This window comes from Asterias rubens, chromosome 3 (assembly GCF_902459465.1).
Source record: "Asterias rubens chromosome 3, eAstRub1.3, whole genome shotgun sequence".
Classification (NCBI taxonomy): domain Eukaryota; kingdom Metazoa; phylum Echinodermata; class Asteroidea; order Forcipulatida; family Asteriidae; genus Asterias; species Asterias rubens.
In genome coordinates this window covers 9,191,889-9,219,217 of record NC_047064.1, presented here as the reverse complement: position 1 = coordinate 9,219,217, position 27,329 = coordinate 9,191,889, and the positions used below count along the sequence as shown (strand labels likewise).

Here is a 27,329-nt window from a genome sequence, read left to right as displayed (position 1 = left end):
CATCCACTGTAGGAGCCTGGTTAGTAAAGAAGAATCGCTGACTTCCCAACTTTTTACGAAGCAATTGATCAAGGGCCTTGCTCAGGGGCAAAAGTGTCATGACCGGTAATTTAACCCACACTCTGCTGCTGACAACACCAGAGCTTGGGTCCGGTGAAACTAGACTGCTCGGCCACGACACGCCACAAAGAAGTGTATAATTATTAGACAAAACACTGATGTTCACTTTCCTCTCTCTCCCTCTGTCTTGTTTATTCAGGCAATTTGGACCAGCACTTCAGGACCTCCTGGAAGCCATCAAGCTAGCTCCCAACAACAGGGAGGTCCGTCGACTCCTCGTTCGTGTAAAGGAAGAGTGTAAAGATGAGACCAAGAAGCAGAAGGAGATCCCCTCTGCTAAAGACTCGCCAGCTGACAATGACCAAGGCAGGGATTCTGGGGTTCCCAATTCGCAGCCGGGAAGCTCCCAGGCTTCGGAGAATGAGATCTCGCCGCCCGATTCCTCAAAGAGGGACGGGGTGTTGCCTGGAAGCCAGACCATACCATCCCAGCAGCACCTGATGTCTTTGAGAAATTCCGAACAGTCCAGCAAGGGCTCCAGACAGGTGGCCAGTAAAACACTGCCGAATTCCCACACTATACCTGCGAGTGCACGGATCGCATACACCGGTATGACTAACTCCTACCCGGTAACCGGTACCCTTGTGATGGGTGATCCTCAAGGGTCACTGACAGGGGATGCAGGGAACCAGGATATACAGCGACCTTTGACCTTACAGATTGCACTCGGCCAACCAGGGGGGAACAGCTCGGCAAAGCCAGTGCAGGAGCAAGTTAGTCGGCAGGTTCCGCAGGAACAAGTATCAAAGCAGCAGCAGGCTGTAAGGCAACAGCAACTTGCGGCGCGGCAGCAAGCCCAGTCCCTTCAACGAAAGACTGCACTTTCCTCTTCCTATAATCAGGACAGTAACTCTAGACTGCTGGCCAAACCCATCACCAAACCTATGCACGCTGGAAACTTTATGCCGATAGCGTCACATCCCGTGAACAAACATCTTTCGACGACAAACACCCATCCGATGGTCTCCAACCCGATGGCCCATCGACCGCTACCGAAACGTCCAGATGAAGACGTGCCATCGAGAGCTTCCCCGCTGAGTAACTCCCAAGGAAATCCTCCAGAGATTGGAGGATCTTCCAAGGTATCCACACAACCTCCAGTCATGATGAGGGGCAAACAGCACCGAGATATCGGACAACCTGTGGTGTCACATCGACTCAGCTTTAACATGGAGAACTCAGACGAGGGCAGTATGGAAAACTTAGCCCAGTCTGCCCCTGTCCCGAAACCCGTGGCCCACAGGGCGATAGTGCCCCGGCAGGCATCGCCACTCGTTGCCCAGCACCAGCTACAACAGGAGAAGGATGCCCAACATGGTATGGTTCGGAGTGTGCTGGCACAGCCTGCTGTTCAGCATGCGGCATCACCACCACAACCCGAGCCGATGAATGGTAACAGGCAGCCACCCCCTCAGCCAGTCATGCGCCAAGGAAGCAGTGGGTCTCTACATCAGCAGCAGCAACAGCAAAGTTTGTCATCTGGGCAGGAGTTCCCACGACCGTCGGCGCAGACTTTATTCATTGGGCCGACAGCACTTTAGCCTTCCAACTAATGTAACCATTTGTATGGCTGTCAACTTCATACATTAATACTATACAAGACCACAACCAAGACTTAAGGTCGTTGTCCAAATTGGCCCTGTTGAAACATAGGATGTCAGCAGCAGCCACCAACAAGCTATTTTTCGGGTTACATTTGAGTGAAGTCTGTTACCATTTTTTTATTTGTTTGTTATGCAAGTTCACCCTCAAACAAAGCTAAAAAGCCACTCATGGTAAGGGGCAACAAAAAGAAAAACTACTATACATGTATGAAAGACAACTCGGGAGAGCTGAAGGTAGGAATTGATATTCCTCTTAAAACAGTCATGATTGCTTAGTCTGTAGAGTCAGTTTTGGGTTGGGTTTTTTTCAAGGCAAGTCGCCCGACACACAAGGCCTAAAGGCTACAAGGTATGGGCTGTTTTTTTTTCCCCCAAGGGCCGATGCCACCTACTCCTGGGGCTGAAACATGGTTACCTCCTTCACAGTCCATATATGGATGCAGGCTTGGGTATCATTCATCAGAAGCCCGGATTGTGAAGCAGAAAGCACTACCTCCCCAACTTTACAAAGCAATCGTGATGTAGGTGTCTTGCTAAAGGACGCAAGTGTCACGACGGGAACTCGAACCCACACTTTGCTGATCAAACACCAGAGCTTGAATCCGATGCTCTTGACTGCTCGGCCACGACACGCCACGAAGTTACTACATGTATGTCAAATGGTTTGTGGCAATCTTTTGTATTGCAATCTGAGCAAACCTTGTCTCTCGCATCACTATGCCAGAGCTTGCCCCAAACCATGATACATAGCGACTGTCTCTATAGTCCGATGAATTAAAATTTAAGCAATGAGTTGTCAGCCTCGCTACCATGGGCGGCGCGCCGTATCAATACCTCTCGTCACTAACCCCTGGGAGGGATGTACTAAAAAACATTGACTAAGGAAATTGTACGCATTAGATGTCAAGTGCGTATGCGCGTAGTTTTAAGATATTTGTATGTTGATCACGCCCGCATTTTTTATGACACAAAATTTAAAAACAAAAACAAAAACATTCTTTAAGACGAAATACATGCGTGCGCGTGTAGAAAATATTAAATAATGAATATGTACGCTCATTAATGGCTCATTTAAATGTGCTAGCATATAGCGCATTTAAATTGGCCAATTCCAGGGGTAACGATCGAGCAAGGCATGCTGGGAAAAAATGGAGATCGATCACCCCTGGGAACAAGGTTGATGAGTTGTGACTAAGCCATTGTACCAGACTTTATTCAAATCTAACCAATGAAAATTATTTGCTAAGTGACCCATCTGCACTAGTATTGACAATTTGTATCTGGAGTATTTATCATATATGCAACATTTTGTACTAGTTTATATTCATATGCGACTCTGTACTTTTTTAAAACTTGTTTTTCCCCATACAAACTTAGACCTGTTCCACTCAAATTACTCCGAAGATATGTTTTTTCTATTCCAGTGCTGAATTTAAACTGTTCTATCATTATGATTAGCAGAAAATTTATAAAGCTTCTAAGCTTTGTTTTTCTTGAATCACAATTGCTCATTAATTGTTGATGGCTGCTTGCCTGGCGCATGATCAGTGCCTTCCAGCCAAGCAAATGATGAAGTATGAAAATATTTTATAACAATCTGCCATAAAAGGAGAGAAAAACTGCAAGTACTGCATTCGCATCTAGAAAAAAAAATCGTTTGTAGTAAAGCATATGTAAATTTTGCTTCGCAATAACAAAGTTCTAGCCATAATACGATAGACCGATCCATTAAGCTCCACCCCATTGCCAGTGACCAGTCACAAAGCAACGAAGGTCCGACATCCGTGCGCATATCTTGGCAAGCGCGGCAGAGTTGTGCAGAAAGGCATTGGAGAGCCCAACGTGTTCTTCATTGGTGTTCTTGCTCACATGTGCGTCGTGGGCGGAGCCTACTGGATCGGTGTATTGTGCATGTAGTAATAATAAACTGGGCTTGGTGGCTGGTTTCACCGTGTATAATTTTTCGCCTAGAAAGAAAATTAGTAAAGTATTATTTTTCAACCCAGGGCTAGGCATGCAAAGAAGAAAGCCCAGCCTCAGTTTAAATGCTATTCCCTTTTCGCCCTCCTTTTTTATGTCGAGTTCTTCAGATGGGAAAACGGCTTTTCAGTTAAAAATATGTTTTGTGAAATTCTGATGCCCACTTACAAACATTTTATAAAAGGTGTTCTACTTTATCGTGAATGATGAAGAGTTGTTTGGTTTTATGCAGCGTTCACTCTAGCAAGAGCAAACTTGAAAATAAAGGTTGTAAACTGCTTACGAACAAACAAAAAAGGTTTAATGGCCCAACCCTAGCAAAGTCTTTCTCAAAGGTTAAACAAAATCATCCTTAAAGAAAGGCTCTGTTAGGGTTGAAACATCAGCTTGGAACAGCTAAATTGGAAAAAACAGCTAAATTGGAAAAAAAAACTTTCCACTCCATGACCAGTACCTCTGCGTACAAAGTACTGACATTAATTTCTAAGTTTTTAAAAGATGTTCCCCGACACCAAAGTAATCAAAAGAGCGAAAGGGGATTTTTTTTTTTTAATGGAGATGGTGGCTTTTAAGTTTTTAAAAAACTTGCAGAATATGAAGTAGTGGTATACATTTATGTATAGTCTCATTTTGTTAATTGTATATGCGAAATTGTATTTATTTTGGGGGTTTAAATGAGGATTTTGAGACTTACTTAAAACTCATCGCTCCATTATTTTTGTTTGTATAATTGAAAAACAAGGGTGAGGTTTGTCGCTCGATCATGGTGCAGGTTGACAAATAAATTAGTTAAATTAATGTTTGTATTTGTTTTTATCCTTTTTAAGATGACTTGGGCAGAACTTCCACCCCCTCCCCTTTACATTGTTATCGTAATAAAAAAAAATGCCTTTTTTTTTTCAAACTTAAATGAATTTTGCAACTGATTCTGTGCCCGTTTGTGCTATGCAGTTCACTGTAATGGGCAGACTGCCCTATGCAAGAACACGTGTTTGTTGGGGGCAATCGGTTGTCTGATAGATTGATCATGCTGCGTTTTTGGTAGATCTATTATCGTGAAGCCGCAACCAATCGCGCAACGAGTATATTGGCACAACACCGATCGTCTAGGAATGGTTTTATGCAAACATCTTTGTTGCGCGATCGATCGATAGCTACTCGAATAATAGTTCCTCCAATAGCTCGGCACAAACAGTCGATCGACCGATCGTGCCAAACGCATTTTATTTGTTTACCACCTGTGAAGGCATATGAATTATTGTATGTGAATTCTATGTGGGGTTTAAAGACAGTGGACACTATTGGTAATTGTCAAAGACCAGTCTTCTCACTTTGTGTTTCTATATGCATAAAATAACAAACCTGTGAAAATTTGAGCTCAATTGGTCGTTATAGGTGCGACATATGAATGATATAAAAAACACCGTGTCACACGAAGTTGTGTGCTTTCAGATGCTTGAATTCGAGACCTCTAATTCTAAACTTGAGGTCTCGAAATCAAATTCGTGGAAAATTACTTCTTTCTCGATAAACTATGTCACTTCAGAGGGAGCCGTTTCTCACAATGTTTGATATTATAACACCCCTTGCAAGTATTCTGCCTGCTCATTGGTTTAGAGCGCGTCACATGACATGTCTTAGTTTTGCTAGACGACGGCCGTGTGATAGTGCGTCGGTTTGCCATGCGCTAGTCCGAAGACTAGCACACGGCGCCGTGCGCTAGTCCGACAGACTAGCACACGGCGTGCAGTACCCAGACGTCCATTGCGTGTACGAGGATGATAAATTAATAGTCTGTAACCATTTCGGACTGCACTACACTACATTGAACACAGTAAGTAAAAGTGTTTGCAATCTGTATTCGCGTCGTCCGTGGATTGTAGCATTCAGGTCTGTAACTTAATAATAATAGTACAGTATTTAGAAATGTTTGGGGTGTTATAAAACAAATATTGACTGCTTTTACTCGTGCAATGGTTAAAAACTATGACTCCCTCAGTGATCCCCAGAGCGTTCTATTTTCCCTCGGCTTCGCCTTGGGAAAATAGAACGCTCCGGGATCACCTCGGGAGTCATAGTTTACCATAGCACTCGAAGCAGTCAATATTTGTATACTATCAACCTCTCCACATTACTCGTCACCAAGTAAGGTTTTATGCTGATAATTATTTTGTGTAGTTACCAATAGTGTCCACTGCCTTTAATCAGAATATAATGCAAGGTTGATACTAGCCTGAACATTTGACATACATGTAACACTTGGAGGTTCCTGAATAACGCCAGGTATCTCCCTCTAGTGCCTGGGCCCAATTTCATAGAGCTGCTTAAGCACAAAATTTTGCTTAAGCAGAAAAATCCTTGCTTAGTAAAATCGGATTACTGGCCAAGACTCCACTCAATTGTTATGCTAAGTAAACATCAGCTAAATACCAGTCACAAGCAATGTATATGGCATGAAGTTTGGGCCAGTAACATGTGTAAAATAAGCGAGCTATTTTCGTGCTTAAGCAATTTTTTTGCTTAAGCAGCTCTATGAAATTGGCCCCTGGCCAGATAACCCTTTGACCCAGCATCCATTTCACGTGGAGACTCGCAGTCAATCCACACTTACACACATTGAATGAAAAACCATTCAACATCTTACTATTTTCCTGTGAGTCCGTTGATTGATTGAGCTTAACCTAACGAGTCCATTGCCTTTAATTCAGATTTTGAAACCACAGGATCAAAATTAGTTTCAAGGGATATTTTCCACCATGACTAATCTTTATGTGTAAATCTGTGGAACATCTATATTTTCAATATTACAAGGATGGTTTTACATATTCAAGGATATTTGAAGGCAAAGTGGAGATCTTTGTAATATACAAATCGAGACATTTGGAGAAAGCAAGCCAACAAACGACAGGCCTAACTGTGAAAACTATTCAAATGCACAATTGATCCAAACGAGTAAACTACCAGGCCACTGATTTCATGTGTATATTCAGGAAAGGTTTAAGATGCATACATTTGACAACATTTTTTTTAAGTACCTCTTTTTGTTAGGATGAAATAATTATGCAAATGTTTAAAATCATATTTAACCTTTTGAAAGTACTGTAAACGGATAGCTCTTTTTTAGTTCATTATAATTTGAGTATTATATAAGGTTTGTGGGGGGGGGGGGGTTGCAATATCACCCTCCTCTATGTTTAAAACTAATGTACATGTCCCACTTACCACAAAATCCATCCACTGGTATTGTCTGATTTTGATTGATTCAGTACTGTAAGGTAAAAATTAGTTATGCTTGACGTATGGGCTGGGCACGGATTACATGCAGTTGGAAGCCACTTGCAGCCCATTGCCTCTGTTACACCTGGGTCCAATTTCATAGAGCTGCTTAAGCACAAAAATAAGCTAAGCAAAACAAAATTATGCCAACCAGAATGAGGATACCAGCCAAAATATCATGTCACATGTACACTTTATGACTGGTAAGCTGATCACTTTTGCTAAGCAGGGGTTGCTTTAAGCTGTATTTTCTGCTTAAGCAGCTCTATGAAATTATGGTCTTGGCTTAGGGACCCTTCAAAAGTCAAAATAGACTTTGAGATTTTTCTAGTGGAAGTGCCCTTTGCAAAATGACTCTCTACCCTCCCAAAGATAAAATTCTAGACCTGTTTCAGTTGCCAAAAACCTCCTAAACGAAGTGATATTTTGTTTTCTTTTTGCTTTTTCAGCATCATGACGTAACAAATGATTTATGTAAAAAAAATTGTACAATAGAATCAAGACCATAATAATTGTACAAACAAAAATTCCTAGAAAATGGCTGTACTTATTATGCATTTGTGAATATTTGACTGGCATGATTTCTTTTTAACCTTATTTAAAGAATCACTGATGCACGTATCTAATTACCATACAAAGGTGTATGTCGGTTTATACTGTACTGAGACATACTATAACTCTAATGGCAAACTGTAGGTATTATTTATAGTCAAATTGTATATTACTGTAATAAATTTGTGCATTTACAATAATTTGTAAATAAAATACATGAAACTGTTTCATTGTTGCTTTGGAAACAATCTTCTTTATAAAAAATAAAAAAACTGTCTTGATTTTTTTTTTTTTTAATAAAGGAACAACAAAAATAGGTTTGTAGATGAACCTCGACATTTAGTCCACAAAATCAAGGCTTAATTCATCCAAGCTTTCTCCCGTTGTAAATAAACTCCCATTTTCTACTCGTATCTCTGAACGGTTCATCCGGTCCTTTGTCTTTTGTTTGCCGTCTGCAGATGTCACCTTTGAACTTTGACATTTAGAGTTCGCCTTGCCCTTAGTGGATGGAGAGGGTTGTGCTCTTTTTAGGGCGCTTTTGTTTTGTGGCGTATTTTGTCGCTCATCGTCAGGAGATGTAAATGTGAATTTGCTCAGCTTGGACAGTGTCCCTTTTGCAACTCTGCTGGGTGTCACCGTGGATGAAGTTTGGAAGTTTTTCCCGCCTTTTGGCGATATGAAAGCGCCCTCTGGGGAGTTACTGGAACTCGATTCAATGATCTGTTTCTCATGCACCATTCTCATTCTCTTAAGGACCTTTGGTTGATTATTTTTATAGAGCATTTCTTCATCTGAGCTAAGCTTTCGTTTTGACTTGCTGGTTTTTCTATGATGTTGTTCTATACTTGAGTCGTTGCTGCTTGGTTGTCTGTTGGATTGTATCTCCTCGGATGATGAGATCAACTGTTTTGCCAAAATTCCTGGAGTGGATGTTTCCCGCCGAAAATTATTTAACATTTGCTTAACCTCCCGTGAAACGCCGCTCTTCCCGGTCGATTCCTTCTGCATTTCAGTGACAGGATCATCATCCAGCGTGAACAGTTTTTTCCTTGGGGTTTCGTCTGGATCTATGCGGGTACTCTCCATAGTCGGCTGACCTTCGACCTCACTGAGGGAATGCTGGGATAGGGTTGCCATAACAACATCTCCATCCTCGTCAGTTGCACATTGAGATCCCTGTTTGTTTCCATTCCCAGATGAAACATTTTGAAGTTTTTCAATTCTACAGCCATTTGGGTTTTCCTTTTGCTTGGATCCTTTGGACCTCTCACAATGCCCCTGTTGATTGGTCCTTGCTTGCTCATGTGACTTGTCCACTCTCGACTGGCCATCGGTTTGAGACGTTCTACTTTTAGATTTAAACTTATGTTTGAACGACCCATCTGTGGATTTCCCCTGGTCTTTATCAGCAGATGTTCTCTTGCCTTCGACGTCATCTCTACTTGGATTGTCTCCCTCCACATGCTTACCATCAGCTTGAAATGATACATTATGTGCATTCACCGACCGATTTGATGACTTCTTCTGACAAGCCATGGTGGTACATTCACTACTTGTCTCTTCATATCCTCTGTGAGTGGACGTTGATGGCCCGTCTTCAGGTCCTTTCTGCATAGAGTTACTAATGCTCTCATTATTACTACGAGTCTCACGACATCTGGTTGATCGAGGCGATCTGGCAGTTTTATCGTTAACACTTTCTTCAAACAGATCCATCGTCTTGTTAAATCCCTCGATCCTCGATGGATCCGCTTCGGTTGTGTGTTGGACGTCACTCATGGTTTGGTTTTTGGGGTTCTCAAGAAGTGAATGCTCTCTGTTCACATCGTCCAAACGTTGGAGTTCAGATTGAAGAACATCTTGAAGTCCCAGATGAGCTAGGATTAACTCCGCTGAAAATATGAAGAGAAAACCTTTTACAGAGCGAGTTACAGAAACTGGTTCTGTTAACGTACAAATGTATTTCTGGGAGACGTTTAACCACTTTTTCTTTTGAAATCATTGTTGCCAATAAAACGCTGACTTGATAAATGAAAGATAACAAAGGTCCTCATAATTAATTGCATGTGTTTTTTGGACAGACTTATGGAGAGCATTAACCAAAAACCCTGCCGTAAGCCTGTCCTAAAACAAACTTTCTTCTAGAGACGTTGCCAAGGTGAAGTGGGTAACTGCATTTTTAGTGCTCTTTTTCACTAAGGATAATTGCAATTCGGTCAGCACGCCAGCTTGGCTTGCAAACACCTCCAAGTAATATTTTGCACTTTTCGTTCTTTCGTTTTTTCTCACAATTAAGATTTGTTTACTGAACATAAGAAAATACCTTGGGTTCTGTACTCTGTTTCTGGCTCTTCGGGAAATGATGTGTGAAGGGCGTTGACCCCTCCCATCAACGCAGCTCCCTGTCAACCAAAGTAGGAAAAGAATTGATAAAAACATAAACATAAGACAGACGGCTGTCTGGAATTGTTCTATTTGTCAGGAAATTTCAAAACCGTTTTTTTTTTCTTTTTAATTTCATAAAGCTGTTTACTGTAAGCAAGGGTAAGTGACGTAACGATGCAAATCTATGGTGCAAATCTATAGCGCTCAGGTCCGTCACGCAGTGACGCTCATGGCGTTTCAACATTATTACCCATTAAATCATTCCTTAAATCATCTCAGCTCCCTGGGGAATAAACAGCTTAGCTGTGCTGCCAAATATGTAGCGCACTTAGCTAATCAATCTCAAGAACCAACTGTGCCCTCACAGTGGGTTGAGAGAAGCTTATGGTTAAGTATCTTGCTCAAGGACACAAGTGTCACGACCGGGATTCCAACCCACACTCTGCTGAACAGAAACACCAGAGCTTGAGTTCGGTGCTCTTATCCGCTTGGCCAAGACAGCTTTATGCATATGGGTCCTGATCTCCTATACTACCTGCATTGTGGATTCCATAACGCTCACAGCTGCCACCGCGTCCATCACCATAACGGTGTCATGACACATGAGACGAGCGTGGGCCTGAGATAGTCGCACGGTACTCTCCAGGAGACGGATGGTGGTGCGTGCTGCGTTGCGCTGATCGGCTTGGCGCTGGGCTTGGTAGTAACGGGACAGTACCCTGCATGAATAGTTTAAAGGTAGAATCGTAGATGATTTGGTATTTTTAACGTTATGCTGATTTATAATAATAATAATATCAAAGTCTTATATAGCGCACGTATCTATGTACCAAACGAGGTACTCAAGGCGCCGAGTATATACAAACTTACAGAAAGATAGGTTATTGCGGTGATGTATTCTGAGACCCAATTATTTAGCACCTTATAAGGGTTTACAAGGTGCTACAGCGCAGCCACAACCAGGAACTTGGGTCCTTCAACATGCTTTACACAACACATGGGACCAACAGCTTTACGTCCCATCCAAAGGACGAAGCAATGGGTAAGTGACTTGCTTAAGGACACGAGTGTCACGGCTGGGGATTCGAACCCACACTCTGCTGATCAGAAACACCAGAGTTTGAATTTGGTGCTCTTAACTGTTCGGCAACGACACAAATTATTACAGAAAGATAAAATAGAAGTCACATGTGAGAGTTTCAGCTGAACACAGTGTCTGAGAAAACACCAAGTAAACTCAAAGGTACTACACTCTCGGCCAAAATACTTGGGCCCCCCCCCCCATTCACAACATTCTCTCCCCCTTCCCCCCACTCAATGTTGATGGCAGCGCATACCAAGCAATGAGATTCAACGTTGAAAGGGGGCACGAGGGCCGTGGTGCAGGCCCAACGAGATGCGGCCGGGATTATAGGATTGAGTCTACGTTGGAAAAAGAAATTGAATTGTTGCTAGATAACATATCTAGGGGCGATGCTTCCCCTTAGACCCTTTGAGAGCTAAGCAGGCAGATTAGTGTATCTCTGCAAATCGAAAATGGAGGGGGTTGTTACTAGGTCTAAGACTAGATGGCTTGAATGTGGTTCAAACCGATCTACACCGAAAATGATATTCCAAGGTACTTTTCAGGTCTCGAGATCGGTGTTGGTCTGAAGACCACTTTTACCAGCCTTGGTCTTTGTCTCCCTACCTTGAGGTCTCGGTTTTGGTATCGGTCTCAGACAAATGTAGTCTTAGAACATTTGGCCGATCTCAAAAGGAGACTGGCTATTTTTCGTACAAATTTATTGGAGTGCATGTACACGCACTGTCAAACGGATATGGAATGGTCTCAATATTCTGGTCTTGATCTCGACTTGCTTGGTCTTTGTCTTGGACATGCTGGTCCTGGACTTGGTATTAGGTGTACCCGTCTTGACTACAACACTAATACTTTGACCACATTTTAATATGACTTTAAACAATCCTGGTTAATCTATTCAATCCAAACTCCTCTCATGGAACAAAGTTTAAAGCCATTGGACACTTTCGGTAAACAGTATTGTCCAAGGCCCACACTTTGTGTATCACAACTTTTATATAAAATAACAAACCTTTGAAAATTTAGGCCAATCGGTCATCGGAGTTGGGAGAAAATAACGGGAAAACCTAGGCTTGTTTTCGCACGTTTCGCCGTGTCATGACATGTGTTTAAAATAAATTCGTTATTCTCGAAATCGAGAATTGATATTGTCTTAATGTTTTTTTTCAAAAAGTAAAGCATTTCATGGAATAATATTTCAAGAGAAGTCTTTCACCATTACCTTCATTTTTTTTTGTAAATCTGTGAACTTTAAAATAAAATTCTGTACCGAAAGTGTCCAATGGCTTTAAGACATGTATGTATACAAAAAAGATGTCCGGGGGAAAATCCCTGATCTATCTCCGTTTACCTATTGGCGTCTGGTGACATCAGAGGATTGATTGATTTAATGAGACACAGATAGGATTGCATCTTCTCCATACTCCAAATATTATCCTTGGAAGTTCCTGAGAAAGAGAAGAAAATAAGATCTATTTGTCAAATATGAATACGGTAAAACTTGTGATGGAAGTGTGATGAAAATAGAAACAAAGATATTTTTATCAAGAGCAAAGAATTCTTTTCACTGAAAAGAATTACTGGGTCGTCTGATTTTCAACAAAGACATGTGTGGTACATGTATCTTTTACTTGTTTCTTTCTGTCTAAACTCAGTCAATTCATTCAGAAATCTAGCTCCTACCAGTTTTGAACAAGACGAAGATCATGATGCAATTTTTCTAGCAGTGGCAGTGGCAAACTTTTGCAACTCGGGTACAAGATTGGTATAAGTAGCTTCTAGCCCCTTTCCAACAGTGGCTATCAGCGTTGTTTGGGGCAAACTTGCTTAGAAAGTTTCACGAATTTGGGATATTGGATTTGGTTTGTTTTTTTACCTTGAGGGCCTGGTGACTTGCCCTCCAAAATAAACGAGGAAACAATCCGATCCCAGTCATCGTTCTGCGAGTCAAGCAGCACGAGCACAAGATCAAACCTGGACAACAGCGGGCTAGCGAGGGCGACATTCACACTGATAGACTCATTTGGGTCGTACTGTCCTTTGGGGTTGGTGGCAGCGAGTATGGTGGTACGGGTATTCAGCTTACACACAAGTCCTGCCTGAAATATGGCAAAACAATTAATCTATATTCGGAATAGTCAAAATAACACGGATACTCTATCATGGAATTTCAAGGCCATGCAGCCAAGCACACCAGACTCAAGCTCAAGGCCCAAGCAAAACGGACTCTAGCTCAGGGCCCTAGCACATCGGACTCAAGGCCCAAGCACACAAGACTCAAGCTCAGGGCCCAAGCACACAGGACTCAAGCTCAAGGCCCAAGCAAACTGGACTCAAACTCAAGGTCCAAGCACAACGGACTCTAGCTCGGACTCTAGCTCAGGGCCCTAGCACACCGGACTCAAGGCCAAAGCACACCAGACTCGAGCTCAGGGCCCATGCACACCAGACTCAAGCTAAAGGCCCAAGCACATAGGACTTAAGCTCAAGGCCCAAGCACAACGGACTCAAGCTCAAGGCACAAGCACAACGGACTCAAGCTCAAGGCCCAAGCACAACGGACTCAAGCTCAAGGCCCAAGCAAACTGGACTCAAACTCAAACCCAAGCACAACGGACTTAAGCTTAGGGCCCACGCACAGCAGACTTAAGGTCAAGGCCCAAGCATACAGGGGGTAAGCTCAGGGCCCTAGCACAACGAAATCAAGCTCAGGGCCCAAGCACACTGGACTCATGCTCAGAGCCAAAGCACACTGTACTCAAGCTCAGGGCCCTAGCACACAGGAATCGAGCTCAGGGCCCAAGCACACCGAACTTAAAGGGTGGCTGCATTTTTTTTTTTTTTTCATTTAAACAATTAAACATGACTTTTTAATGCTGAAATATTTTTTTATATTTTTTATTAATGCGCAAGTATTTTAAAAATGGTTTTCAAGAGATTAGGGGAACCCAACCCGCCCCTAAAAGGGAGCCTTCATTTGCATAAACGTGACGGTAAACCCAGCCGTCGGGCCCCTGGCTGTGTGCATATAGAGACGTGTGCACTGTGTGGCCTGGTACCTAGGCGCATGTAGTTAGGGACCAGACTCTTTTTGCTGACGATATGTTTGAATTCCCGACGTGACGTCGATGGTACCACAAAAGGGGGGGGGGCATGACTTATGATAAAGTTCTATAGAAGAACTGATTATTTGTATAACTATCTTTCTATCTTTTCAAGGAACCTATCGTAAGGTGCGGAAATGATATAGTTAGAGTATTTTCATGATCAGCTACAGTTTTTTATCAGAAATGCATTTTGTTATACCTTGGCAACGCTGATCGTTTGCTGTTCCATTGCTTCATGTATACTGCCTCGATCATGCTCACGGATACTGTTAAATTCATCTGCAGAGAAAAACATTCGCAAAGATAAAAATATATAAAAAATTCAGACTTTTATCCGAATTCAGACTTTATTTTTGTCTGCCAGGTGGAAACATTTGAACATTTCAAAATTTTGTAAAAGCAAAATTCTACACAGACGCCTATTCTGAAGTATCGGTTATACTTTAAATTGTCTTTCTCAACATTTTTATGAAGCACATTTTATAAAAAGGGAGGGGATGCTATCTCTAAAATGATTCGGTAGGCTTTTCCATATAATAATAATAATAATATCGAAGTCTTATACAGTGCACGTATCTACCAAACAAGGTACTCAAGGCGCTGAGTATATACAAACTTTCAGAAAGATAGGTAATTGCAGTGATGAATTTTGAGACCCAATTATTTTGCACCTTATGAGGGTTTACAAGGTGCTACGGCGCATACAGCAGCCACAGCCAGGAACACCAGGGCGAACCCCTTCTCTTTTCGAAAAGTGCACTGGGTTCTTTTACATGCGTTACACAACACATGGGACCAATGGCTTTACGTCCTATACTCAGAGTTTATAATATTTTCTATATAGAAGAGTTTGCGGTAACACCATGTAATAATCTCTAAATGAGTTGAGGTGGTTCTGAAAAGAACCGTTGGTTTAATCTCTAAATGAGTTGAGGTGGTTCTGAAAAAACCGTTGGTTTAGAGTTAAACCAACGGTTCTTTTCAGAACCACCCCAACTCATTTAGAGATTGTTATTACATGGTGTTACCGCAAACTTTTCTATATCTTACTTCCACCATGCAAAGTTTCAAATCTTACTTAATATTTTCTATGATGTGGTTTTCAAATACTTATATCTTGTATTTCCTGTTGCTGTGATGGCTGCCCATAGTTGCAAAAAAACCAGAAAGTTCCATACAGCAGGCTGGTCTCAAGTCCCAGACTAAACTTTGGGGTTTATGTTGCCCCGACTGGCATCCTTACCAATGCAGCAGATACCTCCATCAGCCAGCACCAAGGCCCCAGCTTCAAGCTGCCATTCCCCTGAATCCCTGACTGCTGACACGGTCAGACCTGCACTTGTTGAGCCGATCCCTGTGGTCAGTACAGAGCGAGGGACCACCTTGGCAGCATACTTCAGAAACTGTGATTTCCCTGTGCCTGTATGGTTGGGATAGTCAAAATCACAATATCAAAGCTTGTTGTTTTCTCATGCATGTTTTTTCGGCAGCCCCTTTCACACTGCTTGAAAAGCTAACCCTTGCAAACTCCCGTGAAATAGCTACCCCTTGTCTAGACTTGATTCAAGTCTTACAGATCGCGGTTATTCTTCTGCATCTCAGCCACGAAAATGCCCCCACACTATTAGCTATCATGCATGGTAAAAATGACGAAGAAAGATCACAAGAGGGCGCTATTTGTAGCGGCATGAGGCGATCAGAACGACTAAAAAGCCACGCTCGAAAACTTGGAACCAAGTCTACTCCTTGTCAGTTCTGCTCTGAAGTTTTAAATTATCTACCAGGCAAGCTCTGCTAGAGCCAATGCCCATGAGGGGAACTTCTGGCCCAGAGTGACCCATTGTCTTTTCGTCCAAACGGGTGTTTGTTGTATGTTCATGTGTTTATATTGTTCTTTTAAAGTATTCTATTGTAAATTAACAAATTGTTTTTATCCATCCGTTTTTGGCACTTGCGCTGTGGATGTTGTATGAAATAAATAAATAAAGTATACTGCCCCTTTGTATACAAATCATTTAAGGTGGTGTAATGATTTTTATTTTGTCTTTGAGTTTTGGTTTACTTTTTTTCCCAGATTCTTTACAAAATTCAAGCCATTAATAAATACTATCAGTTTTCTTTGACGAAGAAAAAACCTGTGAAATATTAATAAGAAAAGATCAAAGGCAAATTTTACCTGGATCCCCTACAAGAAGAAGGTGTGATTCTCCCCTGGTCCTGGTCCCTGATTGGTGGGAATGAGCCACACCCCCTGCCATTACCATAGCAACGGCTAGTTTGACAACATACAGGCCGTATACCTGGGGGCAGAGACTCGATAGGATCACATTGCGGCCCTGTTGGGGTGGAAAAGAAAAAGGAGTTTCTCTTAGAAATGTTGACAAATCGCTTTGAGTTTTTCTGAATTCTGACCTCATAATCATGCTGCAACATTTTGGTCCAGTTCCCTGTATATAATATCATTAAATAATAAAGACTCACACTGTGCCATTGAGTGGTCAGACTAATTTGCAGATCAAACCTTACACAAAGTTTATAAGGTTACAGGTTATTTCATAAGCCATTTTTAGATATGGTGATAATATCAAATGCACTAAAAACAAATCCCGGTCAACTTTGATTTGTTTAACCCAAAATTTGAAAATGTACACAGACGCCCTTGTCACTTATAACTTGATATTTGTAATGAAAAAGTTGCATGCCCTTAAGGTGATCCCTCTGCTGCTGTTGTTTCCAGATTGTATTGTAAGCTTGAGTGTGATCCCAGGGCCCAATTTCATAGAGCTGGTAAGCACAGAAATTTGCTTAGCATGCATTTCTTCCTTGATAAAAACAAGATTGCCAACCAAACTCCCACGTGACTTTCAGAATAAGCAAGCAACAGCTGAATACCAGTAACAAGCAATATGCAACAAATAGAAATTTGTTTGGTAATCCGGTTTTTATCAAGGAAGAAATGTCATGCTAATTTTTGTGCTTAGCAGCTCTATGAAATTGGGCCCTGGTTACACGTACATGTATATGGCAGTTAGAAGTTGCATGGCTTCTGACTGGTACCCGCACTAAGGTATTGACAAAATGTGATAGGCTCTACAAAAATGAGTCTCTTGTCGCACAACCCACTTTCCAGTACAGGGAGTGATGGGAGGGTTAAATTATATAGGGTCTATATTTTCACATTTTCTGATCGATAAAGGTGAATAAAACATGTAGTTTTGTGTTCATCCCTTAATAGTTGATGTTTTTATTAAACTGGCTGTTTCCCTAGTATGGGTTATTTTCAGATTGTGACATCTATTTTTTTTTCAAAAGGTCATAACCTTTGAACCAAATATCACACAAGTGTATAAGATATGTCAAAATGAAGCTTGTTGTATGCTCTTTTCAGCTATGTATAAAACCCAATAAGTCAATTGTCCCCCTTGCGACTCATTTTTTCATTTTTGCAGAGCCCATCACAAATAGGGAGAGGGCCCAAGGGCAAGATAGCTCAGTTGGTAAATTTGTCTTTATTCAACCCCAAAGTATTTGAAGAAAAAAAATGGAAGAATGATACTTACTGTGAAAGGTGAATATTTATACCTCTCCCAGAATTCTTCAAACTCTTGCCTCTGTAGAGAAACCAAGTATAAAAAACAAAATGTTTCAAGTTAAAAATTACCGGGCCCAATTTTATGGCTCTGCTTACCGCCAAAACCATTACAGCAACGATTTCATAGATGTTTGGCTTACATCGGGGATAAAGAATATAGTTTGTTTTTATTCTTACACAAATGTGTATACACCACTGAATGTATACTCGGTACTTTCCCCAAGCTCTGTGAAGACAAACCCAAGACCTTTGTAATGCTACAGAATGTTACAAGATCAAAAAGGATTAAGCAGTGTAATGGAGCACATTCCCCATGACAGCCACAGAGCCCGACGTCCTGAAGTCCAACTTGTACCCAGCGAAATCAAGTATCAAATCTTACATTTTGTGGAGACCACAAACTGATTTTTTTTTATGAAGAAAGGGGGAAGGCCAGCTAAAAACATGATCAGCTGTTATTTTAATAATGTTCACAATTCAAAGGTCTATAACTCTAAGACATGTAAGAGTATACTGAAGACAAGAACGAACCATTTCATTGGTCACGGTGACTGTTCCTCTCTGATCGTTTTTAACTAATATATGATTGGCTCTCAGGACAAGCTCGATCTCACATTTACCATCGATGTTAACGGGACGCCAGCGTCGCAAAACGATGCCACTACAAAATTAAGAAAGGAAAAAGTTTCAAAGGTGACGTTGTAAGTGAGATTGGGGAGGGGGTGAGTTGGAGGACAAAATAATTTAAAAGGTCAAATTTAATCAATGCTTTTAAAAGCACATAAACAACATTGGTAATTGTCAAAGACTAGCATCTTCACTTTATGTGACCAACAAATATACCTGAAATTACAAACTCTTAAAGGCAGTGGACACTATTGGTAATTACTCAAAATAATTATCAGCATACAAACTTACTTGGTAACGAGTAATGGGGAGCTGTTGATTAAATGAAACATTGCAAGAAACAGCTCCCTCTGAGGTAACATAGTTTTCAAGAAAGAAGTAATTTTCCACGTATTTGATTTTGAGACCTCAGAATTAGATTTTGAGGTCTCGAAATCAAGCATCTGAACACACACAACTTCGTGTGACAAGGGTGTTTTTTCTTCATTATTATCTCACAACTTCGATGACCAATTGAGATCAAATTTTAACAGTTTTGTTATTTTATGCATATGTTGAGATACACCAAGTGAGAAGACTGGTCTTTGACACTAACTAATAGTAGTGTCCAGTGTCTTTAAAAGCACACGTACAACATTGGTAACTGTCAAAGACTAGCATCTTCATTTTGTATGACCCAACATATACATGAAATTACAAACTCTTAAAAAGTAAGGCTCGATCAATTACTAATTGTCCCTCAATTAGCTCGTTTAATTACCGACTTAAAACATTTTTACTAAATTCCCAACATAATTGATCGATTTGCTTTTTCATACTGGTAGTTTTGCTTAGCCGTTACTTACTTGCTTACCTACTTACTCGTCTATGTTTTCTAATTTGTGTTGTTTGTTTAATTGCTGTCCCCTTGTTTACTTCACATACATCTTCTGCTTCAGAGTTATATTTACATTGTTTAACCATGGTTAAACCTTTGTGTAGTTACCTACCGTAGCGGTTAGTATTTATTTATTCGTCTATTTGGTGCTGTTTTCCTGTTTTGTTCTGTAATCTTGTAACAGGGACATCCGCCACAAGCCTCGGCTTTTAGGATGATGCCTCCATGTGATGTGAATGTGGAAATAAATGTTTTATTGATTGATTGAATCAGAAATTGGAGATCAGAAAACCAACAGTAATAATAATAATAATAATAAAGATATTTATAACGCGCAAAACACATCCACCCGTGGGGTGCTCAAGGCGCTCACAAGAAGAAAAGTAATTAAAAATGGCGTGTCATTAAGTGTGGTTTCAGTTTGTTCTTGAAGTTATCAACAGTCTCACATGTCTTCGCTGAGTTAGGGAGTTTGTTCCACGAGCGAGGAGCGGCGGAAGCAAATGCTCGATCACCCCATGATCGTTTCGATTTGGGGATAACTAGAGGGATCACTGGAAGACCGGAGACCTGAGCTAGATGGCTTATGGATGTTGATGTTCAACTGGTAACCAATGAAGGCTTCTTAGGACTGGCGTAATGTGCGAGTATTTCCGTGTGTTTGTGACAAGACGGGCTGCGGCATTCTGGACCCGTTGGAGCTTCTGAACTAGGTAATTTGGGAGACCTAGCAGTAGACAATTGCAGCAGTCAATAATTCGAGATGTAATAAAAGCGTGAACGAGCTGCTCAGTAGCTTTCGGAGTGAGAAACTTGCAAATCAGGCGAATATTACGAAGACTGTGAAATGCAAGTTTCACACAGTTAGACACTTGTGACTCCATTGTCATGTTGGAGTCAAAAATAACCCCAAGATCTCTGACTTTACCAGCACGGGAAATTGATGTGGTGCCAATGCGTACGTCTTGGACTTCAAGCTTAGCAATCTGTTGTAGCTCTCCGTAAAGTAGCTCTCTCGCATCCACTTCCTGATATCACTGATACAGGCTTCGGTGCGAGAGATCCATCTGTCAAGTTGTTCTTGTACTGGCGGGCATGAGAAGTAGAGCTGCGTATCGTCGGCGTATATATGATAGAAGAGATTGTGTTTCTTGATGATGTTATGTAGTGGAAGGGTGTAGATGTTAAACAATTTAGGGCCGAGAACTTATCCTTGTGGAACAGAAAACTTCAGATGAACTGTGGTAACATGTTTTTTCCTGTTTAAGTCTGTAGAGTTTGGCCTGGCAAGATCAATACTAGTTGTTTTACAAAATTCAGCCACTGTTTTAGCCATAACGAGCTGTCCTGGACCTTGGAACAACTACAGTAGGACGGGCGAGGAGCCAGAACAAAGCGAGGGCGAGGAGCCAGAACAAAGCGAGTAGTTGCCCTGCTTTTTCTTGAGCAAGTCATTGATGTAGTCAGGTGCAATGTCATGAAGTGATTTGTATACTAAACTCAAGATCTTACAAACAATTCTTTATTTGATTGGAAGCCAGTGGATGGACATTTTTTATTACTGTTTTTTTTTATGCCAGACACACAAGGCCTGAAGGCCACTTCAAGAGCGAGTAGCTGTTCTACTTTTTCTTGAGCAAGTCATTGATGTAGTCAGGTGCAATGTCATGAAGTGATTTGTATACTAAAGTCAAGATCTTAGAAACAATTCTTTATTTGATTGGAAGCCAGTGGTTGGACATTTTTTATTAATATTTTTTTATGCCAGACACACAAGGCTTGAAGGCCACTTCAAGGTGTGGGCTACAATCAACTATTTTTCCAGGGGCTGTTGCCACCTACTCCTGGGGCTGATAAAATTACCCCCTTTACCGTCCATACAGATGTAGGCATGGGTATCATCCATCAGAAGCCTAGCCGATAGAGCAAAAAGCATAGATACCTCCCAAACTTAAAACATGAGAGTTGTGGTTATGCTTACCAGATAGTGACGTCATCCCCTGCCTTGCAGCAATCTACGAGGTCGTCCTCCAGTACGACCCACATCGACCGAGGAATCTGAAGATAATGTTAAGGATGCAAATCAAATTTCCGTCAATCACCAGCTTCTTAAAAGTCTAATAGTACTTATGCTTTTATTTTGATGTATACATGTTGTTCAACTGTGGATGTGTATTGTTGTGTTGGTACCAAGGTAGTCCTCATATATAAATGTATTATATAAAACTTGAAGGAGTAGTCCTTGGTGGACATGGTAGTCCTTGGTGTGGACATGGTAGTCCTTGGTGGACATGGTAGTCCTTGGTGGACATGGTAGTCCTTGGTGGACATGGTAGTCCTTGGTGGACATGGTAGTCCTTGGTGGACATGGTAGTCCTTGGTGTGGACATGGTAGTCCTTGGTGGACATGGTAGTCCTTGGTGGACATGGTAGTCCTTGGTGGACATGGTAGTCCTTGGTGGACATGGTAGTCCTTGGTGGACATGGTAGTCCTTGGTGTGGACATGGTAGTCCTTGGTGGACATGGTAGTCCTTGGTGGACATGGTAGTCCTTGGTGTGGACATGGTAGTCCTTGGTGGACATGGTAGTCCTTGGTGGACATGGTAGTCCTTGGTGGACATGGTAGTCCTTGGTGTGGACATGGTAGTCCTTGGTGGACATGGTAGTCCTTGGTGGACATGGTAGTCCTTGGTGGACATGGTAGTCCTTGGTGGACATGGTAGTCCTTAGTGGACATGGTAGTCCTTGGTGGACATGGTAGTCCTTGGTGTGGACATGGTAGTCCTTGGTGGACATGGTAGTCCTTGGTGGACATGGTAGTCCACAGTGGTAGTCCACAGTGTTGTAAAGTAATTTTTTCTCAAGTCAAGTCACAAGTAATTTTTCCTTAAGTCAAGTCAAGTCGCAAGGCGGTGAAATTGGCCACTCGAGTCTGTATGACTCGAGTCCAAGACACTGACTCAAATCAACAACACCATTAGTCCAGTGTTTTGAGACGATGATATTCCCTCTCATTTTAAAGACACTGGGCACCTTTGGTAATTGTCAAAGACCAGTCTTCTCACTTGGTGTATCTCAACATATGCACAAAATAACAAAGCTGTGAAAATTTGAGCTCAATTGGTTGTCAAAGTTGCGAGATAACTATAAAAGAAAAAACACCCTTATGATGCTTGATTTCGAGACCTCAAAATCTAATTTTGAGGTCTCGAAATCAAAATTACTTCTTGCTCAAAAACTACGCCACTTCAGAGGGAGCCGTTTCTCACAATGTTTTATACCATCAACCTCTCCCCATTACTCGTTACCAAGTAAGGTTTTACGCTAATAATTATTTTGAGTAACTACCAATAGTGTCAACTGCCTTGAAGTTGTAATGTATCAGTTGATTCCAGACAAACAACGACTCCTAATATCTAAAAGAAACTTATCAAAGGATACCGTCCCAACCGCCAACTTCTGCACCTGCTCCTGAATCTTAATCTCTTGGTAGTCACGGCAACTGGTGACAGACCCCACCCCGCTACTCGAGAGACAGGTGAACTTATTGGACCCACATCCTTCGGGATTGGGACATGAGTCTGGCTTACACTCGCTGTAGTACTTCTCAAAGGACGCCTAGAAGTGGCAAAGACAAAAATATGTGTAACCTAATTATTGGGGAAAAAAATTGACATGTATCAATCTAAAAGCTCTTTGATTACTAATGTTTTTTAAGGAACATGGACTATTGAAAGAGCTCCTTGCACCAAAGAGCCTACAAATCAATAGGGTCCTTCTGGCCACCTAGCTTGTGGCCCTCCAGTGGAGGGCAATAATAGATTACCATGAGCAGTAGCCTGAAGGCACCCCAGGTTCTTCAAAAGCAAAATCACAATTGATTTTTCCCAGATTTGAATTTTTCTTTGAACTTGCGAATAAATTATACCTGAACACTAAAAGGATGTCTACATTTGGAGCACATGAAATCCTTCTCAAACTCCAGCATTTTCACCATAGATGTTCGGATAACTGTTCCTGCATCGAGAAAAATAAGAACAAACTAAATATACTTTCCCAGTGGTTTAATCAAACACTCCTACCTGGAACAATAAGCCATGTGCAGGTTAGATTTGATTCCACTGCCTTTAACCCTTTAATCCCATCATCACATGGTGATTCATTTATTAGGTCCCTAGCTTATAGATAACTACCAAAGGGCTTTCTCAAGAGCCAAATTAATATCTTTAATTGGCTGAGGAGTTAAGAACACCAAACCCAAGAGATTTTAATAATAAAATAATAATAATAACAAGACTTGTAATGCATGCATATCCACCCTGCTGGGTGTCCAATTTTGCTGATTTTTTCTATTACAAAAGACTCACCGGAAACAGACAGAAATCGTCCAATGTCAGAGTTCCTAGGCAGGGTTTCCCTGATGAGCTCAGGGCAGACAGGGAGCCCCGTGACACGAGCGTGAAGATTCACCTTTAGCGTCTGAAACAAGTTTGTCAATACAACTGCTTAATTTTCTCACCCAATGTTTGTCATCTTATACAAAAAATTTGAAATGTAGTATTTTTGCCTGGGTCATGTTCAGTCGGTATGTCTAGATGAGTCGCATCTTTAAGAAATGCCCCACCCCATGCCAAAGTCAAGCACATCTCGGCAAAAAGTGAGATGTTATTCGAAGTAAGACAAACGAAAGACCACCCAAGATATCAATGGACTTTCAAAATGTTGATATGTTAATAATGTGCATCAATTTTGAAAGAAAAATGTTGAGTACTACCATGGAGGAAGGAAGAGAATTACGAGATGTCGTTAAACGAAGTCCATTCGTTCAAACTCCTTCTCTTCCTTCCTCCATGGTACTACTAAGTTTTCTCACACAACGACATCAAGTTAAGGAACTAATTACAAGAACCTTTGTCAAATCAGGGTTTTCGTTGCGGCAACTACATTTTTAAAGCAAATTTATCTAGTGAAGATGCTCCAAAAAGTTCTGCAAAGTAAAACAATGACATAAAGTGGTTGATTAATTCTATTTTCTCACCATCTCCTCTTTCTGAGTGTGGTTCCTGTACAGTGACATCACAGCTCTCCTCAATCCAGTGTTGAACGCACTCAGAGTGTGCTCTGGATGATTCAGTACCAAGTCACTCAGATCCATGTTGGACTCAAACAGAGTCATCGCACTACATTTCAAGAGTAAATTTATTTTAAAAAGTTCACAGATTTACAAATAATTTACAAGGTTTACAGAAGGTAATGGTGAAAGACTTCTCTTGAAATATTGTTCCCATTTATATCACTTTAAAACAGGGATTGCTCAATACTTTTTTTTATGACTGTCCAGCGGGACCAATTAGCTTCAAGTCATTTCACTTGTCCATTGAAAAATACAAAAAACTCCTTATTTCCCAGGAGGTAACAAAGTATTTGTACCGTTCTTCCCCGTTACTTTGTCATTGTCAATTTCTCCAGTAGTTTGTTCGTCTGTCTGTCTGTTTTGTCTTTGTTTTGTCCTAAGCATGTACATTTACCTTCAGATTAAGTATTTTGTTGTGTAGAGGCAAGCCGCTACAAGCTACCTGGCTTATTTGGGGCCTTGCCTCCATGCGCTTTCCCCAATTTTATTTGTTATTTATACATGGTATGCATTACAATGCAGTTCTGTTTTATTTGTGGCAATAAAATGTGAATTGAATTGAATCGTTTTCAATGGCAAGTATTTCAAAAAATAGGTACAGTTTTCAACCGTGAAGTAGCCAGCTGGGCCCAATTTCATAGAGCTGCTAAGCACAAAAATTTGCTTAGCATGAAATTTCTTCCTTGATAAAAACAGGATTACCAACCAAATTTCCATCTGTTGCATATTGCTTGTACTCAGCTGTTGTTTGCTTATCCTGAAAATCACGTGGAAATTTGGTTGGTAATCCTGTTTTTATAAAGGAAGAAATTTCATGCTAAGCAAATTTTTATGCTAAGCAGCTCTATGAAATTGGGCCCTGGACCACTTTATAAGAGAATTTTGACAGGTCCTCAGGTGTTTTGAGTAGGTAGCATTTGACCAGCGGACCACTATTAAGAGAAAACTCTGTAAATGCTTTAAATCTATGTACACAAGTAACCCCCTCCCCCCTTTAATATTATCAAAACTTTTCTGAGTAAAATATTAAAAGTTCCCCTGATCCCCCTTAACCATATTTCTCTCTTTCAGCATACAGAACACTTCAATTCTCTAATACAATTTGAAGGTATTTTCAAAGTCTCAAAGCCAACATTTAATCATAAATAATTTATTTTCAAGATATTATTAAACACTGAAGTTTGGTTTGTACCCACACACCGATGTTTTGTGTTTGTTTTCACAGGACTCGGGAAAGTACCGAGTATACAGTGCTAACACACATAGGTGTATGGGTAAAAACCAAAATCAATATTCTTTATCCATGATGCAAATTTAACATCTATTATAGTGAGAAATGTATTACTCAATTACTCGGTACTCGATTGAAAAACACAGGGTGGCCGCACCTGTAGTGTCCAGTCACATTTATAGTGGCCAAACACTAAAACCATGTCACTGGCTTCTGGCCTGTGGTCCAGTGTAAAAATATGAGGCCTAAAAAGGCCAACTCACTCGATGATAACAGGGTAGTGAGTTCCATCATCTTCCTGTAAGAGAATCTCAACCAGATCATCTCGATGTTGATCAATCACATAAGACTGAAAGATCACTAGAAAATGAAAGGAAAAAGAAAAAATGTATTCAATCATGCCTGATACTTCACAGGGGCAACAGAGCCAATTGCCTCCATGATGAGAATTAAGTTTGTGCCCTTAGAATTTGTGTCATGATTTTTGAAAGTGGTAAAAATGGGGCAAATCTGGTGACTAGCTGTCGAAATTATAGGCCTACGTGTTGGACCAGATTGTCTTTTGCCGCTCGAAAGAATCTCGTAACCCTCCGGCCTGGCGGTCGTCGGGAGGAGGGTTACGTTATCGCAACTAGGTCATGGTGGTGCCATAAAAGACCTCATATTCGGCTTGGTCTTTTACCACAATGCGACATTTAAGACCTAGATGCCGCTCTTTTGTTCCCTTATAAACCTTAATAGAAGTTGTTTTGTTTACCAGTGTGCTCCTCTGTTTGTTCACTGTTGAATGACAAACCAGACATGTTCTTCAACTTCAACGTAACTGTACAAAATGAGGTAAAGACATAAATCATATTTAATCAGCAACGGAATGAAACATTGTTTTGTTAAATTTAATTGGCTAAGATGACGTAATTAGTAAGCTAATGAGCCTGACTAGATGGCCAGTGCGAAAGCTAATGAGCAGGCCATAATTGTGAACAATTTTAACAGTAATATCTGTGGGTCCCAACATGAACATGTGATTCTCATAAACCAGAACACTTAATCCATCTTGCCCCAAGCAAAGCCGCCCCCTAAGAAGTCACCCATTGCGAAAGTTCCCCCCCCCCCCCCACCTTGCAAAACTTGTCATCGGTCAATAATGACAAATTCCGAAAAGACAAATAATTTTGAAAAAGGAGTACAGCGCCCCAGTTACTGGGTCTAGCTAGTCGTATCGTACGGGACCTGACCGACCGTAGATGTGTCAGTGTTAAAATCAGCAGCTCGGTGACACTGCCACTGGACCAGTGCAGGAACCACTGGCCCAGTGCAAGAACCACTGGCCCAGTGCAGGAACCACTTGCCAGTGCAGTGGGGCCATTGGTGTACCGTAGGGGCGGGTGATCCAATTTCCAAGACTTGGAAAAAAAACTTTAAAAAGAGGAAACAGCGACACTCCGACAGGTACTTATAGAAACTATAGTTTACTATACTATAAGGCTCCCCTGCGGGGAGCCTCACAGGGGGGGCCTTAGTTTCTCTAGAAGTAAGCGACAGGCTGACTGCTCTGCTGAAAGAATGCCTTACCAAGCAGGCATCCATCAAACTTACTCCTAGAACTATTTCGGTTTCGTCCGGCTATCGTCTCCCGTAACTCACCTGCTCTTTTTGCAACTGTGACAGTGATCAACACGGAGTATGATCAACACGGAGTAGAATTTACTTACAAAAATTAAACATCACATCAAACGGCGCGCTTCCACATCTCCGCTGT

The 27,329-nt window shown here is 41.3% G+C and overlaps 2 protein-coding genes across 3 annotated transcripts in view; one reads left to right on the top strand and one right to left on the bottom strand.

Annotated features, from left to right (window-relative positions):
• The window catches only part of LOC117287944 (protein TANC1-like), an 86,953-nt gene extending 84,918 nt beyond the window's left edge, over nt 1-2,035 (top strand). For both annotated transcript variants that reach the window (XM_033768594.1, XM_033768593.1), the window contains one exon: nt 260-2,035. In XM_033768594.1, the coding sequence (XP_033624485.1) occupies nt 260-1,661 (1,402 nt within the window). In that variant the 3' untranslated portion in view covers nt 1,662-2,035. The remainder of the gene's footprint in view (nt 1-259) is intronic.
• A 5,148-nt stretch (nt 2,036-7,183) lies between these two features.
• On the bottom strand, nt 7,184-27,319 carry LOC117288466 (probable DNA helicase MCM9). The gene is made up of 18 exons (XM_033769343.1): nt 27,215-27,319; nt 26,328-26,393; nt 25,834-25,930; nt 24,244-24,385; nt 23,573-23,684; nt 23,134-23,222; nt 22,647-22,823; nt 21,186-21,262; nt 18,232-18,361; nt 17,669-17,719; nt 16,285-16,444; nt 15,352-15,528; nt 14,308-14,387; nt 12,878-13,100; nt 12,353-12,449; nt 10,456-10,639; nt 9,859-9,937; nt 7,184-9,427 (listed from the first exon to the last, which is right to left on the bottom strand). The coding sequence occupies exons 2-18, from the start codon at nt 26,371-26,373 to the stop codon at nt 7,872-7,874; spliced, it is 3,477 nt and encodes a 1,158-aa protein (XP_033625234.1). The 5' UTR covers nt 26,374-26,393; nt 27,215-27,319; the 3' UTR covers nt 7,184-7,871.
• Between the last annotated feature and the right edge of the window lie 10 nt (nt 27,320-27,329).